The following is a 16,666-nucleotide window of genomic DNA, read 5'->3' as shown; positions in this document are numbered from 1 at the left end:
AGGAAACATTGGCTTTGAAGGAAGAAATACGAGAGAGGGCTTATAAACCTATACAGGGCTTTACACCCCCAAAAGAAAGAATACAAATTCTTCTCCAGTGGACATGGAACATTTTCCAAAATGGACCATGTGCTAGGCCACAAAACAAACCTCAACAGAATCAGGAAGATAGAAGTAGTGTCAACAATCTTTTCAGACCACAATGTGCTCAAGATAGAAGCGAATCACACAAAGACATCAAGAACCAAATCAAACACCTGGAAATTAAATAACTCAATTTTGAACAATGAGTGGATCAGGAAGGAAGTCAAAGACAAAATCAAAAGATATCTAGAAACAAGCGAGAATTAAGACACGAGCTAACAGAACCTATAGGATGCGGCTAAGGCCATACTAAGAGAAAAATTTATAGTGTTGCAAGCATTCCTAAGGAAAGAAGAAAGGGCCTACACAGATAACCTAATTATACAGCTCAAGATCTTAAGAAAAAGACCAACAAAAGGAATCCAAGCCCGGCCAAAGGAAAGAAATAATAAAACTTACAGCAGAAATTAACGACATGGAAACCCAAAAAACAATCCGAAAGGTCAATGAAACCAAGAGCTGGTTCTTTGAGAAAATAAATAATATTAATAAACCACTATCAATACTCACAAAAAAAGAGAGAGACAACCCTAATAAACCTAATCTGAAATGAAAAAGAGGATATCACAACAGAAAGAAATTCAAAAGATCATCAGAGACTACCTTGAGAGTCTATATGCCAGGAAACAAGAGAACCTAGAAGAAATGGATAAATTCCTGGATTCCTATAATCTCCCAAGATTGAACCAAGAAGACTTGAAATACCTGAATAGATCCATTCATATCAAGGAAATTGAAGCGGTCATCAAAAGTCTTCCCCAAAACAAAAGCCCAGGCCCAGACGGATTCACTAGTGAATTGCTCCAAATATTTAAAGAACTTTTGCCAGTTCTCCTCAAGCTTTTCCAGAAAACTGAAAAAACAAGAACTCTCCCAAACAGATTCTGTGAGGCACATATCTCCCTAATACCAAAAGCAAACAAAGACACCACCAACAAAAAAAACTATAGGCCAATATCCCTGATGAAAACGGATGCAAAGATCCTCAAAAAAATATTAGGAAATAGAATCCAACAACTCATCAGAAAGATCATACACCACGACCAAGTGGGATTCATCCCGGGGATGCAAGGATGGTTTAACATTTGGAAATCAATCAACACAATCCATCATATCAACAAAAGTAAAGATAAAAACCATATGATAATATCAATAGATTCAGAGAAAGCTTTTGACAAGATCCAGTACCCATTTATGATGAAAACTCTCACCAAAATGGGTTTTGAAGAATCTTTCTCAAGATAGTTAAAGCCACCTATGACAAACCCATGGCAAGCATTGTCCTCAATGGGGAAAAACTAAGAGGCTTTCCTCTAAGATCAGGGACAAGAAAAAAATGCCCACTATCGCCACTTCTGTTTAACATAATACTGGAAGTACTTGCAATAGCAATTAGGCTAGAAAAAGACATTAAAGGTATCCAGATAGGAAAGGAAGAAATCAAGCTCTCACTATTTTCAGATGATATGATACTATATCTCGAGAATCCTAAACCCTCTACCAAGAAACTCCTAGAAACAATAGACTTGTACAATAAAGTAGCAGACTATAAAATCAATGCCCAAAAATCCATGGCCTTCCTATACGCAAATAATGAGAGTGAGGAAAGTGACATGTAAAAAATAATCCCGTTCACAATTGTGCCCCAGAAAATCAAATACCTTGGAGTCAGCCTAACTAAAGAGGTAAAGAACATCTACAATGAAAACTACAAAAACGCTACTCCATGAAATAAAAGAGGATATGAGGAAATGAAAACATATCCCCTGCTCATGGATAGAAAGAATCAACATCGTCAAAATGGCAATAATCCCGAAAGCATTATACAGATTCAATGCTATCCTTATAAGGATACTCATGAAATTCTTCGAAGAAATAGATCAAGCACTCCTGAAATTCATACGGAACAACAGATGTCCACGAATAGCTAAAGCAATTCTTGGGAAAAAGACGTGGGGAGGCGTTACCGTCCCCAACCTCAAACTCTATTACAAAGCAGTAATAATTAAAATAGCATGGTACTGGAACAAAGCCAGGGCCGCAGACCAAAGGAACAGGGTGGAATATCCGTACAAACAACCCCAAATGTATAAACATCTAATCTTTGACAAGGGAGCAAGAAATGTGAAGTGGAACAAGGAAAGCCTCTTCAACAAATGGTGCTGGCATAACTGGACAACCAGATTCGAAAAAATGGGCATAGAACTCGACCTAACACCATGCACAAAAGTCAGATCAAAATGGATTAAAGGTCTCAACACCAGGCCAAAATCCATAAGGTACGATGAAAACAAGGTCGGCAAAACCCTCCTCAATCTTGAGGCTAACGGTATCTTCAAAGATGACACTCCACTGACCAACCAAATGGAAACAGAGATAAACAAATGGAACTATCTTAAATTAAGAAGCTTCTGCACCTCAAAAGATACAGTGACCTGAATACAAAGACAATCTACAGAATGGGAAAGGATATTTACCCAATACCCATCTGATAAGCGGTTGATATCAAGGATATACCAAGAACTGATTGAACTCTACAAGAAGAAAAAATCTAACCCCATCAAAAAATGGGGTGATGAAATGAACAGAAACTTTCCCAAAGAAGAAATCTGAATGGCTAAAAGGCACATGAGAAAATTCTCTACATCACTAATCATCAGGGAGATGCAGATCAAAACAACAATGAGATATCATCTCACACCACAGAGACTGGCCCACATCCAAAAGTAAAAAAGCAACCAGTGTTGGTGCAACTGTGGCGAAAAAGGGACTCTCCTACTGGGAATGCTGACTGTTTCAGCCCTTTTGGAACACAGTATGTACAATTCTCAAAAAATTAGAAATTGAGCTGCCATTCGATATGCCAAAACCAGTAACTATAAGTGGTCTCATTCACCTGACCCTGAAGGCTTCACCGACATGGCAGCACTGAGAAGGATGAGAAAGGAGAGGCCGACAAAATCTCAAGGCCGACCTAGGCTGCCACAACAAAGGAAGACAAAAATGATCGTCTGTACTTTCAATGCACGTACGCTAGCATCAGATGCATCCATCGAGGACCTGATGGTACAAGCGCGAATGATCAAGTACGACATCATTGGTCTGACCGAGACAAGAAGGCACGAATCTCACCATGCCGTTTTCGACACTAGAGAAGAATTGTTCCTCGGAACATGCGATAAAAGAGGCATCGGTGTCCTTGTCAACACAAACTTGGCCAAGAGCACTGATTCATTCGAATGCCTAACAACCCGAATCGGACGTTTACATTTGAATAGATGTGACTCACTGCCTGCAGTTTCTATCTTCGTTGTCTATGCACCAACATCTCATTATGATGAAAGAGAAATCGAGAAGTTCTACATAGAGCTAGAGAACTTCTATAAAGAAGACCACACCTTCTACAAGATCATTGTGGGTGATTTTAATGCCAAGATAGGACCGAGAAGATCAGCTGAAGAACTTCACATCGGGACCCATGGCCTAGAATGGAACGAACAGGGTGAGAGACTGTCTGAGTTCATCATGTCGACCAAGACCATCCCTGGTAACTCACAGTTCCAGAAGGCAGAATCTAAACGATAGACATGGGAGTCTCCTAGTAGACGATTCCACAACGAAATAGACCACATCATATTCAACCGACGGTTTTGCCTGACTGATGTCACTGTTGTCCCAAAATTTCGAACGGGATCAGACCACCATCTCCTTTGTGCAAAATTCTACTTCACAGAGTGGGGAGAAAGGGCTGCAAAGTTCAAAAAGAGAACTCCCAGAACGACCACCAAGTGGGAACTCTTTGGCACTATTGCGGCAACATGGGAAGATGCCATTGTTGACAACATTGACGAGGAATACGATCCACTGGTTCAGCACTTCCATGAATGTGCGAGGAAAGCCAAGAGAGAGATAGCCACAAAAAATCCCCTATCATCGAAAACTCTTGAGCTAATTCGCCAGCGTGGTTTGGCGCATGCCTCAGGCAACCGCAAGCTAATGTCCGAGCTCACAAAGCAGTGCAGAGATGCGATCAAGGAAGACCTCAAAGAGAGAAGAGCAGAAGTACTGGTAGATGCGGAAGAAGCCGGGAAAAGTATTCATAACGCCCGCCTGTTCTTCGCCAACTATAAGACCAAGATGACTGCCCTCCGACGTCCTGATGGATCCATCACATCCTCCAGAACAGCAATGGAGAAGATTATCCATGACTTCTACTCAAATCTCTTCGATAGCCATGTCCATTTGCCGACATACCAAATTCCACAGGATGGATATGTCGTTCCCAACGTTCTCCCTTCCGAAATCCGACACGCCATTTCGTCGGTAAAGAAACAAACAGCACCCGGCCCAGACAAGGTCAGACCTGAACACCTGAAGAACCTGCAGTCAGTACTCATCAATACAGTGGCTCGGCTCTTCACTCGCTACCTGTCTGAATGCAAGGTTCCGTCCCAATGGAAAACCAGCAGGACCGTACTACTGTTCAAGAAGGGAGACATCCATGACATTGGCAACTATCGCTCGATCTGCCTATTGTCTGTCATCTACAAGTTGTTCACTCGAGTCATCCTAAATAGGATTGGCAGAACACTAGATGAAGGACAACCATGCGAGCAAGCCAGGTTCCGCAAAGGATTCAGCACCATCGACCATATCCACACAATAACCAAGCTCATTGAGGTTTCTCGGGAGTTCAAGATGCCGCTCTGTTTAATGTTCATTGATTTAAAGAAGGCCTTTGATTCTGTTGAGACAGAAGCAGTCATTGAAGCCCTAGCCAATCAGGGCATTCTAGCCCAATACATCAGGATCCTCCGTGAGCTGTATTGTGGATTCACTACCAGGATCTCACCATTCTACAAAAAAGTGATCGTTGATGTCAAGAGAGGGGTGCGGCAGGGTGATACCATTTCACCGAAACTCTTCAGTGCCACCCTCGAGAACATCATGCGACGACTGGAATGGGAAGGAATGGGAGTGAAGATAGATGGTCGGCAACTACACCACCTCAGCTTTGCTGATGACACTGTTTTAATAACACCAAACATCAGCCAAGCGGCACAAATGCTGGCCGACTTTGACCGTGAGTGTGGAAAGGTAGGACTACAGCTGAATCTTACGAAGACAATGTTTATGAGAAACAGCCTTGTTCCTGATGGCCCATTCGCTCTCAATGGAACGACCATCTCCGAATGCAACAGCTATGTGTACCTAGGTCAAGAGGTCAACATGACAAATGACCTGGCACCCAGCTGCGCAGGAGGAAGAGAGCGGCTTGGAACGCCTTCAAGAACGTGGAAGCAATAGCTAAGAGGACGAAGAACCTCCGGCTCCGGGCACCTCTCTTTGATTCCACTGTTCTTCCTGCATTAACATATGCCTTAGAGACCTGGTCCCTATGCAAACAAGATGAGAACGCTATTCAGGTCTCCCAAAGAAGAATAGAAAGAGCTATGCTTGGAATATCACGTTTCACTCAAATGAGAGAAAGAATCCGGAGTTCTGACATCCATCGACGATCAAGAATCAGGGACGCTGTCTCATTTGCCAAGGTGTCGAAAATCAGATGGGCTGGTCACGTAATGAGATTTAAAGACGACCGCTGGACTAGAGCTGTTACCGACTGGATTCCACGGGATGTCAAAAGACCGCGTGGCCGTCCACCTTCCAGATGGTCAGACTTCTTCGTCAAGATCATGAACGATCGGTTTGAGGCCCTTCATGTTCCCGGAGCGAACAGATGCCATTGGGTTACACTAGCACGCGACAGGGACAAATGGAGACGTTACTGGCGCCCGCTCGAGCAAATTGACGACTAACGGGAAGTTAAGTGATTAAGTGATTAAGTGAGCTGCCATTTGACTCAACAATACAACTCATGGGAAGATATCCCGGCGGTAAAAAAATACAGTCGAAATGACATCTACACTTCTATGTTCATTGCTGCACTATTCATAATAGCCGAAATCTGAAAAAAAAAAAAAACAACCAAGTGCCGAAGAACAGATGACTGGTTAAGGAAACTTTGGTTCATCTACACAATGGAGTACTATACAGCTGTTAGAAAAGATGAAGTTATGAAATTTACATACAAGTGGTACTATATGAGAAGTACCATACTAAGTGAAATGAGTCAGAAAGAGAGGGACAGACATAGAAAGACTGCATTCATTTGGGGAATATAAAGTAACAAAATGGGAGACTAACACCCAAAAATAGCGGAGATAAGTACCAAGAGGTTCACACCATGGCTTCGAGGCCAGCCATACAAGGTAGGGAAAAAGGCAGCTCAGATAGAGAAGGTAGCACCAAATAAAGGGTATTGGGATGATCCTCCCAGGATGAGAAATGCATGCTGAAAGTAGTCTATAGACCAAACATAACTGCCAGTCAATGCCTCTTTTGCAAACCACAGCATTCAATAGGACAGAGAAAACAAAAGGGAATGCCCTGCCACAGGGGTGGTGTGGTGTGGGGGTGGGGGTGTGGGAGGGATACTGGGAGCATCGGAGGTGGAGAATGGGCACTGCCTAAGTACAAAAATATGTAAGTCTACAACTGTTCCTCATGGTGTTTTTCTAATAAAAATTTTTAAAAAGTAATATCTTATTCCTGAATAGAATAAGTCTTATTTTTTTTAACTCTTAAAGATTTATCCTTACCTTCCTTTGTGATGAAGTTAGGGCCTTCTCTTTTGAGCAGTATGCCCAGAAGGATAGCTTGGCTAGCCAGACTATTGCATTCCTAAAAAGACACATTATTATAAATAAAATTAAATGGGTACAAAAGTTACCACAGGGAGTAATAACTAATGTAGAAACTACAAAATGGAGATAGAGTATATCATTGATATGCTATAAGCACATATTATATTACTATCTGTCTAAATGGCTTAAAGACAGAGGCTAGACTAACGGATATACTAATTGTTGGACTAAGATATAATAATCATATTTTCTAGGATATAAGAAATAGAAAATTTGTCATCTCCAAGAATTAATATTAATTATGTTACTCTCTGAGAGATCTGCTAAAATAATTTACCACTTTCTTCTTGATTTGCATCCTATTAATGGGAGATCATACTGTTATCAACTTATTAAAGATATGGAAGGAGAGCACATATGTAGAATTCTTACTACGTTTATGAGAGCATTTTACAATGTGATTTAGCCTACTATGTCATATTCCTATTCTGATGCTTAGAGCATAGTATTGATCAAAAACAAAAACTGATGATGTCTGACAGGTGATATATGCAGCCTACATGCTCAAATTAGTTTGACCCAACCAAATGTCACAGAGTTTATACTTCTACCATTAGAATTGCATTTCCTTGCATAAACAGTATACTTTACCTCATCTCTTCTCTTTGAAAAATAAATGAAGTTAGGGAATATAAAATATTAGATTGCTAACTTAATATGCTTATGGATATGGTCATAGGATTGCTTTCCTCAATGACCAGACATATTTCAAGCAAACAGTAACCTAAATACTGGGGAACAGAAGATGTAAGTTGGAAATTGGAGGAAAAGACCTATGCAAAAGAAATATGAAGACCATAAGGCAATCATCACTGAAGTCTTTAATGGTACATACAGTATCTAAAATAACCCAATTCATCCCTAATCCTTAAACATCTTTAAGACATCCAGGCAAATGTTTGAATACCTCTCATTACTGTCCCAGGTATAAGTCATGTATATTGCCATGACACAGGTTAGTTGTACCCTAAAGATGATGTGTTTTTCCTGGATCACCTCTGTCCCTCTTGGAGAGCCCGGTAAGCTACTGAGAATATCCCGCCCACATGGCAGAGCCAGGCAAGCTACCTGTGGCGTATTCGATATGCCAAAAACAGTAACAATAATGGGTCTTATTCCTCTGACCCTGAAAGAGCCTCCAACATGGCAGTGTTGGGAAAGTTGAGTGGGGAGAGGCTGCTAAAATCTCTAGGCTGGGACGAATGGAGATGTTACTGGTGCCGGCTCATGTAAATCAATGAAAAATGGGATGACAGTGATACAGTGATATTTTTCAGGTCAATTGCAAGGTTTTCTAAGAGGACAAAATAAATAAGGTTTGCCCTAGGAATTTGTGTTTTTTCAACTTAACCCCAGACCACATAAAAATTGTATCTTCCTTACATCAAGTTTTTGAAGAATTTCATGGGTAGATTTGTTTTTCCATTCAGTAACGGCAATATCCAGTTGCTGTTCCAGTTCAGGAGCATCGGGGGTGCTGCTCTGTCGTTTGACTTTTGAGTGTTTGGGAAGACTTAGTTCCTCAAAACTCTTAAATTCTGGAAGCCTAGAAATTAGAAGATAAAGTTTGAGCTTTCTTGCATTTCTAGTGTCATCTCAAGATAGGCAGTAATAACCCAATATAGACTTACTCTTCCACATCACTGATTCGTAGAAAGTCAAGTTGTTCAACTACAGCTCCCGATATCAGTGTCTAAAATGTAATTGAGAAAAATTCACAAGTCTTAAATTCATTGCCATTCTAATTTGTGCTAATACTTTTCTCTGTGTTTGCTGCATATGCCCTATTCTTTGTTCCTTCTCTCCCTATTATGTGAGACTTTTTATCACCAATAAATGGTGAATCTTTACAAAAATTTTCTCTTCATCTAATGATATTTGATTTTTATCTTCTTTTTTGTTGGCTTTTATTTTCACTGTCACTGTCCTCCCGTTGTTCATGGATTTGCTCGAGCGGGCCCAGTAATGTCTCAATTGGAGAGTTTGTTGTTACTGTGTTTGGCATATCGAATACATCACAGGTAGCTTGCCAGGCTCTCCAAGAGAGAGGTGGAAGAATCAAACTTGGGTCGGCTATGTTGGCTCCGTGCAAGGCAAACGCCCTACCGCTGTGCTATCGCTCCAGCTTTTATTTTAAGGTAGAATAACTTTTTTGCCCCTTATTTCTGGGACACACCTAGCTGTGCTCAGGACATACTCCTGACTCTGAACTCAGAGATCATTTCTGGTGGAGCGATAGCACGGCGGTAGGGTGTTTGCCTTGCACGCAGCCAACATGGCCGACCCGAGTTCGATTCCTCTGCCCCTCTCAGAGAGCCCGGCAGAGTATCTCGCCTACACGGCAGAGCCTGGCAAGCTCCCCGTGATGTTTTCGATATGCCAGACACGGTAACAACAGGAAACCATATGTGGTGGGAGGAATTGAAATCATGTCAGTAGTGTTCAAAGCAAATACGTAACCTATTGTATTCTGGCCCTTAATAATATATATTAAGCAATTTCTTAGGCAAATATTTTAAAATCAATCTTCTTATACACATATCCCCCTGAAATATTAATCTACATACCAAAATGTCGGATAATATTGGGTTATCCTTGCTCCTCCAGTAGGGATTTACTGAGTTGCTCTCACAGTAATGCTCCTGAGGCACATCCAATTTCACCAAGTGCTAATAATCCTATATTGCTTTTCTCTTTTCTTTATGTCATTTGCATGGTTTATTTAGCAATGTACTTTTTGTATAAATACAGGAAGACAGCTGGTGCTATGCTTTGTAACATGGGAGTTAATCAACTCCAAAATAATATTTACTCCTGGGAATTCACCATATTTAGCTGATTTAAGCCTCAGTTACCTTTATTTCCTAACACCCCCAAAAGGAGTGTCGTGATGAAGGGATTGGATGGACCTAAGGAAAGCTGTAAGCTACCCTGGCCTTGAAAGGGGACAAGCTAAGTGCCATAAGTATAATAAGTTAAGAGCATTGTCATGGAACAAACTCTGTCACGACCCAAAAAGAATTAACTGAATAATGACCCTACTGGGGTTAGGAAAGAGTAACCTGGCCTGAGGACTATAGTCTTGGATGTATAGCGAGATGTCCCTAGGAAGAGCCAAACTTTAAGCTTAATATATCTGTTACTGTGTTCATAAAAATGACTAGAAATATTAGCACTGCACTGTAGCACTGTCCTCCCATTGTTCATCTATTTGCTTGAGTGGGCACCTCGTAATGGTGAGACTTGTTGTTACTGTTTTTGGCTTATCGAATATGTCATGGGTAGCTTGCCAGGCTTTGCCGTACAGGTGGGATACTCTTGGTAGCTTGCTGGGCTCTCCAAGAGGGGCGGAAGAATTGAAGCCCAGTCAGCCATGTGCAAGGCAAACACCCTACCTGCTGTGCTATCGCTCCAGCCCAGAAATATTATAAGTAATAAATTTACTATGATTGTTTTAAAGGATTACTAGCCAAGGAAAGGAGAAAGCAATACACCCTCGATGGAGTCCCGCCCTTGAGTGGATCTACTAGTAATCTAGAGTGCTGAACCCTCAGACGAGATCTTGTCCTTGAGTTAATCTCCTAGAAGGAATAGCTTTACATCTTCCCCTGAAGGAATAGCTTTACATCTGTTTCTTTTTATGACAAAGTTCAACCCCACCTATGTGTACCCCCACCTTACACGATTTCTATATACTATGTTGTAAGGGGAAAGAGAGAATATAACAAAGACCAGAAGATATGGGTAATGAGGATTAGGATGATGGAACTCTGATGACTGGGACTATGGTCAAAACTCCAAAACTCTGACTACGACTGTGCTATAAGTGGAGAGATCAGACTACGCTGGGGAGGAGAGAAAAATAAACTGCTACAAACAAGCCTGGGGCTCTGTTTGTCCATTCCCTGGTCCAGCCAGGGGAACAATTCTTGGCCACTGAACACTGCTCTTCTCTTGGAAACTCACACCAAACTACACATTTATGAGTAACAATGAATAGGAAAACCAATAACATATTATAACAATTGTCTATTTTCTCTGTTCTTAGAAATGCTGTCCTTAGAAGTAACATCTCTTTTCTCCATTCTTAGAATTTGGGGCATTTATTTTTAAGATTTAATTAAAATTCAATTAAGAATATTTTGAGGGACTTGAGAAAGTATAAGTGGTAAGATACTACCATGCATGGAGCCCATCATCCTTCAATACCCACACCACATATAATTTTCTGAGCACCATATGGAGAGACCCCTATACACAGAGATAGGAGCATCCACTGATTACCAATGGTTATGGGCCAAACCCCCTTCCCATTTTTTGAAGTAAAAAAAGTATTTTTTGAAGTTAAAAAAAAAGTATGAAAGACTAAATATAATTTTGGAAAGGGACCAAGAGATAGTACAATGGGTAGGGCATTTGCCTTGCATGCACTCAACCTAGGTTTGATTCCCAGCATTCCATATGGTCCCCCTAGCACATCCAGGAGTAATTCCTGAGTGCAAAGTCAGGAGAAAGCCCTAAACATTGTTGGGTGTGATCCAAGAACAAAAAAGAAAAAAACACACATTATTTTGGGAAAAGACAATTATTCTGCTACCGTAATATAGTTTAGAGTTATCAAATGATAAGATACTGCAAAGTTACCATTTTGGGGATTATGAAGGTTTTCAGGCCAGGATTTTCCCACAATCTGGGAACCAATATTTGATATTTTTATTTTACATAAGTTTCCGATTAAGTTCTTATAGACTAAATAAGTCAAATCTGAACACAAATTTTGTTTGTAATCCATGGTAATTAGTATCAATGAACAATAGCATTGTAGCACTATCCTCCCGTTGTTCATCAATTTGCTCAAGCGGGCACCAGTAATGTCTCCATTGTGAGACTTGTTACTGTTTTTGGCTTATCGAATATGCCACGGGGAGCTTGTCAGGCTCTGCCATGCGGGTGGGATACTCTCAGTAGCTTTCCGGGCTTTCTGAGAGGGATGGAGGAACCGAACCCGGGTCGGCCACATGCAAGGCAAACACCCTACCCACTGTGCTAATGCTCCAGCCCAAAATGAACAATAATCCACAATTATTTCTAGTAACATGTATCACTTGTAATTTTCTGATAAACTGTCATATAAAACTGAGACATGTACAGCATTAAAAAATATAGTAGGCGTATAACAAATACACTAAGAACTGGTCTTTGGTAGAAAGCTGCCATTGTAGATAGAATGGTTAAGGGGGACCTGGGGAAATTGTAGAAGGAAGTAGATAGTCTGAGGGTGTGTGTAGTGAGGGATTGTGTTAGACAGAAAACCTTGTCATTAACAGTACTGGAATCCATGGTACCTAAAATAATTTTTAAATAAATTAATTAGGGGGCTGGAGCGATAGCACAGCAGGTAGGGCATTTGCCTTGCACGCAGCCAACATGGCCAACCCGGGTTCGATTCCCAGCATCCCATATGGTCCCCTGAGCACTGACAGGAGTAATTTTCGAGTGCATGAGCCAGGAGTAACCCCTGAGCATCACCGGGTGTGACCCAAAAAGCAAAAAAAAATTAATTAATTAAAAGCTTTAAATTATTATTTTAAAAACAATGTAGGTTTGAGGAAATAGCTCAGATGGCTTGAGAGCATTGATCCTCAACACAAGTGGCTCCTCAAGTACCCCTGGATATATCCCTGATAGACTCCAGGTCTCTTGGGCCTTTGCAATATGGTGCAACTGATCTAAACAGCATTGTACCACTATGGTGTGGTTTACTGAGAATCACCAGGAATGGCTACTGGGTCCCCTGAGCATTCCTTGGGAGTCTCCCCCACACTCCAAAAAAGGAAATTCTTAAATCAATAATATCTTAGAAATATTAACTTATTCTATTTTCTCACTGCTCATTCCTAATGTGAAGAAACAGGACATGAACAGTTGCTCTCATTAACTCCTATTCTTGTGCTAGAGTCATCTGTAGTGAAAACTCTTTTAAAAAGTGGACCAATAAATGCCCACTACAAATGGCAGCATAGAAAAACCATTAGCAATCTCACAAAAGCCTGATTCTGAAGTCTGAGCAAGGAAACTTCTTTGCACATTTTTTCTAGCAAGTTTGAAGTAAAGTTTGTGTCTAGGGCAGACAAAAATGTCAAGTACAACAAAAGTATATTTTGATATAGGCTCATATTTAACTCTCTAGTCAACTAAGTTTGTTAAACAAATATTTATTGAATACCTGTCATATGTATGTTATGAGTTATGATGCTAGGGAATAAGGACACAGCATGCATGAAATACACAAAACTCGTGTCCTCCTTAATTTCACTTTACGTAAGCGTAGAAGTAGATGACAAAAAAAGATATATGTGAGAAGGTCATAAGCGCAAAGGAGAAATAAAAGTGGGTGAATATTGGGATGATAATGTAAGAGGTAGGCTTTCTATTTTATATAGGTGACCAGAAAAAACTTCTTAAAGGGTTATATTAATCAGAGACGAAGAAGTGTAGTCAACAACATGAATCTCCAGAAAGAGAATGAAAGATGTAGGGATGAGCAAAACAAAGTTTTCTAAGGAGTGTGCTGGATGTTTTAGGAATAGTAAGAATGACAATGTGACTGAATTAGAACAAGTAGATAAGGAAAGCGTAGTAAAAGTTGAGGTCAGCAAAGAATGCCCATATCATAGACAGTATGTAGAGCACTGGAAGACCTTTGATTTACATTTTACATGAGGAGAAAATCAAAGGCTTATGATATTTGACATAATCAACGGGCCTTATGAACAGTAGCGTGGAAAGATGCTAATTATATCACAGACAGGTGCAATGTGTGAATGTGCTTATGACAACACGTGGTTATTGCAGCACTACTTCCATAATTCAAGATCTGGAAACAGTCCAAGTCCCCCACAAATTATGATTGGAGAAAAATTCTGGTGTATAAATTCATTTATAACAAAAGATGAACCTCGCATTTGACTTTAAGTTGGAATGGAACTGGAGAGTATCATGCTAAACAACGGAACGAGAATGAGAAGTACAAATACCAAACGCCCTCAGACATGGTGGAGCATAAAGAAACAAAAAAAGAGAACAGATAGTATGTTAGTGTGGTGGATGTGGGGGAGCCTGAGATTCTGCCAACAAAAAACAGAATAATATCCCAAGTTATTGGTGTAGGGGTTGACTGAGGAAGTGAGAAGGGAGATGCAGATGAGAAGGGACCTAAGGATAGTGGTGAATATATAGTAGCACTTTGGTGGTGGGTGTAGTGTAGTAACATTATATGTCTCAAAAATAATACAATTGTAAGTCATGCTCATTTTTAAAAATCAAGGTTAAAAATACAGTGACTCTGACCATCATATTAGTATTAGAAGTTATGGGAAACGGTTAAATGACAAGAAGTCATTATATTCTGAATGTAATTTAAAAGTAGAGAAAAGTCAACTGGTTATTTTTTATTTAAAATTTTGTTACTACCTTTTCTGCTTTTATATGCCAGCTTAGGCATAATGTTTAATTTTGGATATGGAAAATGCTAAATTTCACTAACGGATCACTAGCACTTGTGATTTAAAAATTTGCTTGGTGAGACAAGCTTTTAAGCTTTGTAAAAAATGTTATGATTAATAAGGTAGCCATTGATACTTTAGGATATATTATAATTAAGTAGTTTTATGTTGGTACATATGTGTTAAGTGCAATGCAACATTTGTGAAGTACCATGCTGTGCAATACTCAATTACATGCCAAAAAGGTTCTTTCAAACTGAATGTACAAGCTAAGACCATACTCTATCCCACCATTTTGCCCTCTATACTAGCTGTGCCTTTTCTTGGGCTTCCTCACTAGAAAAGAATCACAATAAGTCACAAGGGATGATTTATTCCACATTTTTACCACTATATCCTTGGTACCTAAAATACGGAGCCTAATAAACGATTGTTGAATCAGTGAACAAATTTTTACCAATTTCACACAGGGATACTAGTCATGAGCAAAGCATTCTGGGAATGAAGCATGAGATGAGGGAATAGGTTACAGTCCACACAGAAGACCATGGAAATTTGCTACACTTAAACTTAGAAGGAGGTAAAAATGCAACATTAGAATAGAGTAATAGTGAAAGAAGGCAAAAAGTTTCAGTAACAGTCAGGGTAACTTTTAAATACTATTATCACAGGATGACAGTGCTACAGTGACAGTGCTACAGTGCGACATTATACATGGGGAGTGGAAAAAAGACTAAGGAATATAATATATAAAAAGCTGACCTAGTTGATAAGCTGGGAAGAGAGAAATTGAGGACCACAATAGGGAAATCTGAAAAGGCTTGAAATTAAATAAAAGAAAAGCAGATAGATGCCATTTTGATTTACTATATTAAAAATGAAGACAAAGGTTGGGGTGGGAAGAATAAAAGTATTACTTTATGGGTATTTCAGTTTTGCAAAGAGGCTTATTTTCTGGCTAAAAACAACACTCAAGGAATATGGCAGAGCAGAAGACGCAAAGATTAGATAATGGATAAGTAAAAGACTGTATACAACATAGTGAGGTTTCCCAACTCCCTTCTCCCTCTGATTTCCAGACATGGAAGCAAGACATACATCTTTCAGGCAGGAGGTTAAATGCTTATTTTCTGGGGGAAAGAAGAGATTGAGGGTGGCGTTGGAGGTAGGGGACACCTTTGGTTTTCTGCAACAAAAATATTCCTTGCTACCATCACTTTGTATGTGAATTCATTAAAAAAAATCCTCATTTCCAAATATACGGCTTCCCCGAAACTTTTTACTCCTTTACTCTTAAAAATGTATAAATTACTAAATATTAAAGAGCATCTGGTAAATGTCTTCAATACAAAAGACTGAGTTCCCCAGACAAACCAGAAAGTCATAAACCAAAAGAAATTTTTCAAAAATTATCGAGTTACCATGGGAAGGGGGGCGTTCCGGCCTGTCCTTCACGCCCTACCAAGGTCACCAGCTGCCCCCAACGAGCGGCTCTCCGGCACGGCCACGGCCCCAGAAGCACAAGGACTTAATGCAGAATCCAGCAACTTGGAGCAGAAAAGTGAAGGGACTATGCGTTAATCAAAGCCATCATGTCTGCCCGGAGGGGAAAGGGTGTTGCTCCCTTCCGCCCTCCCCGCTCTGGAAAGAAAGATGGCGGCCGCATGGGAGCCTTGTGGAGAGCAGGTATGAGCCGGGGGTGTTTGGGCGACTAAAACCTCATGGGAAGGGGGGCATTCCGGCCCGTCCTTCACGCCCTACCAAGGTCACCAGTTGCCCCCCACGAGCGACTCTCTGGCATGGCCACGACTCCAGAGCACAGAAACCAATCTCTTAATTATCTGACTTTCAGTAGAAATACTTCCAGGGTTAATAAGTAAAATAGCAGAAATCCAAAACCAACATTTAATTCTTGAACCCAGCTGTAGAAAGCAAATCACTTCACAATGCTTTTTCAGCATGTCTGATTTGGGGGGGGGAGGGTAAACTCTAAATAATAATGGTGCATCTTTTATCGAAACAATGAATCTAGTCAAAGTAGGTAGAGTGTTAACTAGAATTCATCTGCCTCACAGGCTTTGGGAGGGGTGGGGGATGGGGGTTTATTGGGGTTCTTCGTGGTGAAAAATAAGTATTGATAAAGAAAAATGTGTTTGCATGACTGAGACCTAAACCTGAAAACTTTGTAACTTTTCCCACAGTGATTCAATAAAATAAATGAATTATAAAAAAAAATTATCGAGTTAATAT

The 16,666-nt window shown here is 40.2% G+C and overlaps 1 protein-coding gene across 2 annotated transcripts in view; it reads right to left on the bottom strand.

The window, feature by feature from the left end:
* The window catches only part of PHKB (phosphorylase kinase regulatory subunit beta), a 278,679-nt gene that overhangs the window by 47,924 nt on the left and 214,089 nt on the right, over positions 1-16,666 (bottom strand). For both annotated transcript variants that reach the window (XM_056136671.1, XM_056136672.1), the window contains 3 exons: positions 8,543-8,604; positions 8,295-8,457; positions 6,807-6,888 (listed from right to left, as the gene is read on the bottom strand). In XM_056136671.1, coding sequence (XP_055992646.1) covers positions 6,807-6,888; positions 8,295-8,457; positions 8,543-8,604 — 307 coding nt within the window. The remainder of the gene's footprint in view (positions 1-6,806; positions 6,889-8,294; positions 8,458-8,542; positions 8,605-16,666) is intronic.

The sequence above is a fragment of the Sorex fumeus genome, unplaced genomic scaffold, assembly GCF_029834395.1.
Source record: "Sorex fumeus unplaced genomic scaffold, SorFum_2.1 ptg000122l, whole genome shotgun sequence".
NCBI lineage: Eukaryota > Metazoa > Chordata > Mammalia > Eulipotyphla > Soricidae > Sorex > Sorex fumeus.
Note: the sequence above shows the minus strand (reverse complement) of the source record. Positions and strands in the feature narration are given on the sequence as shown.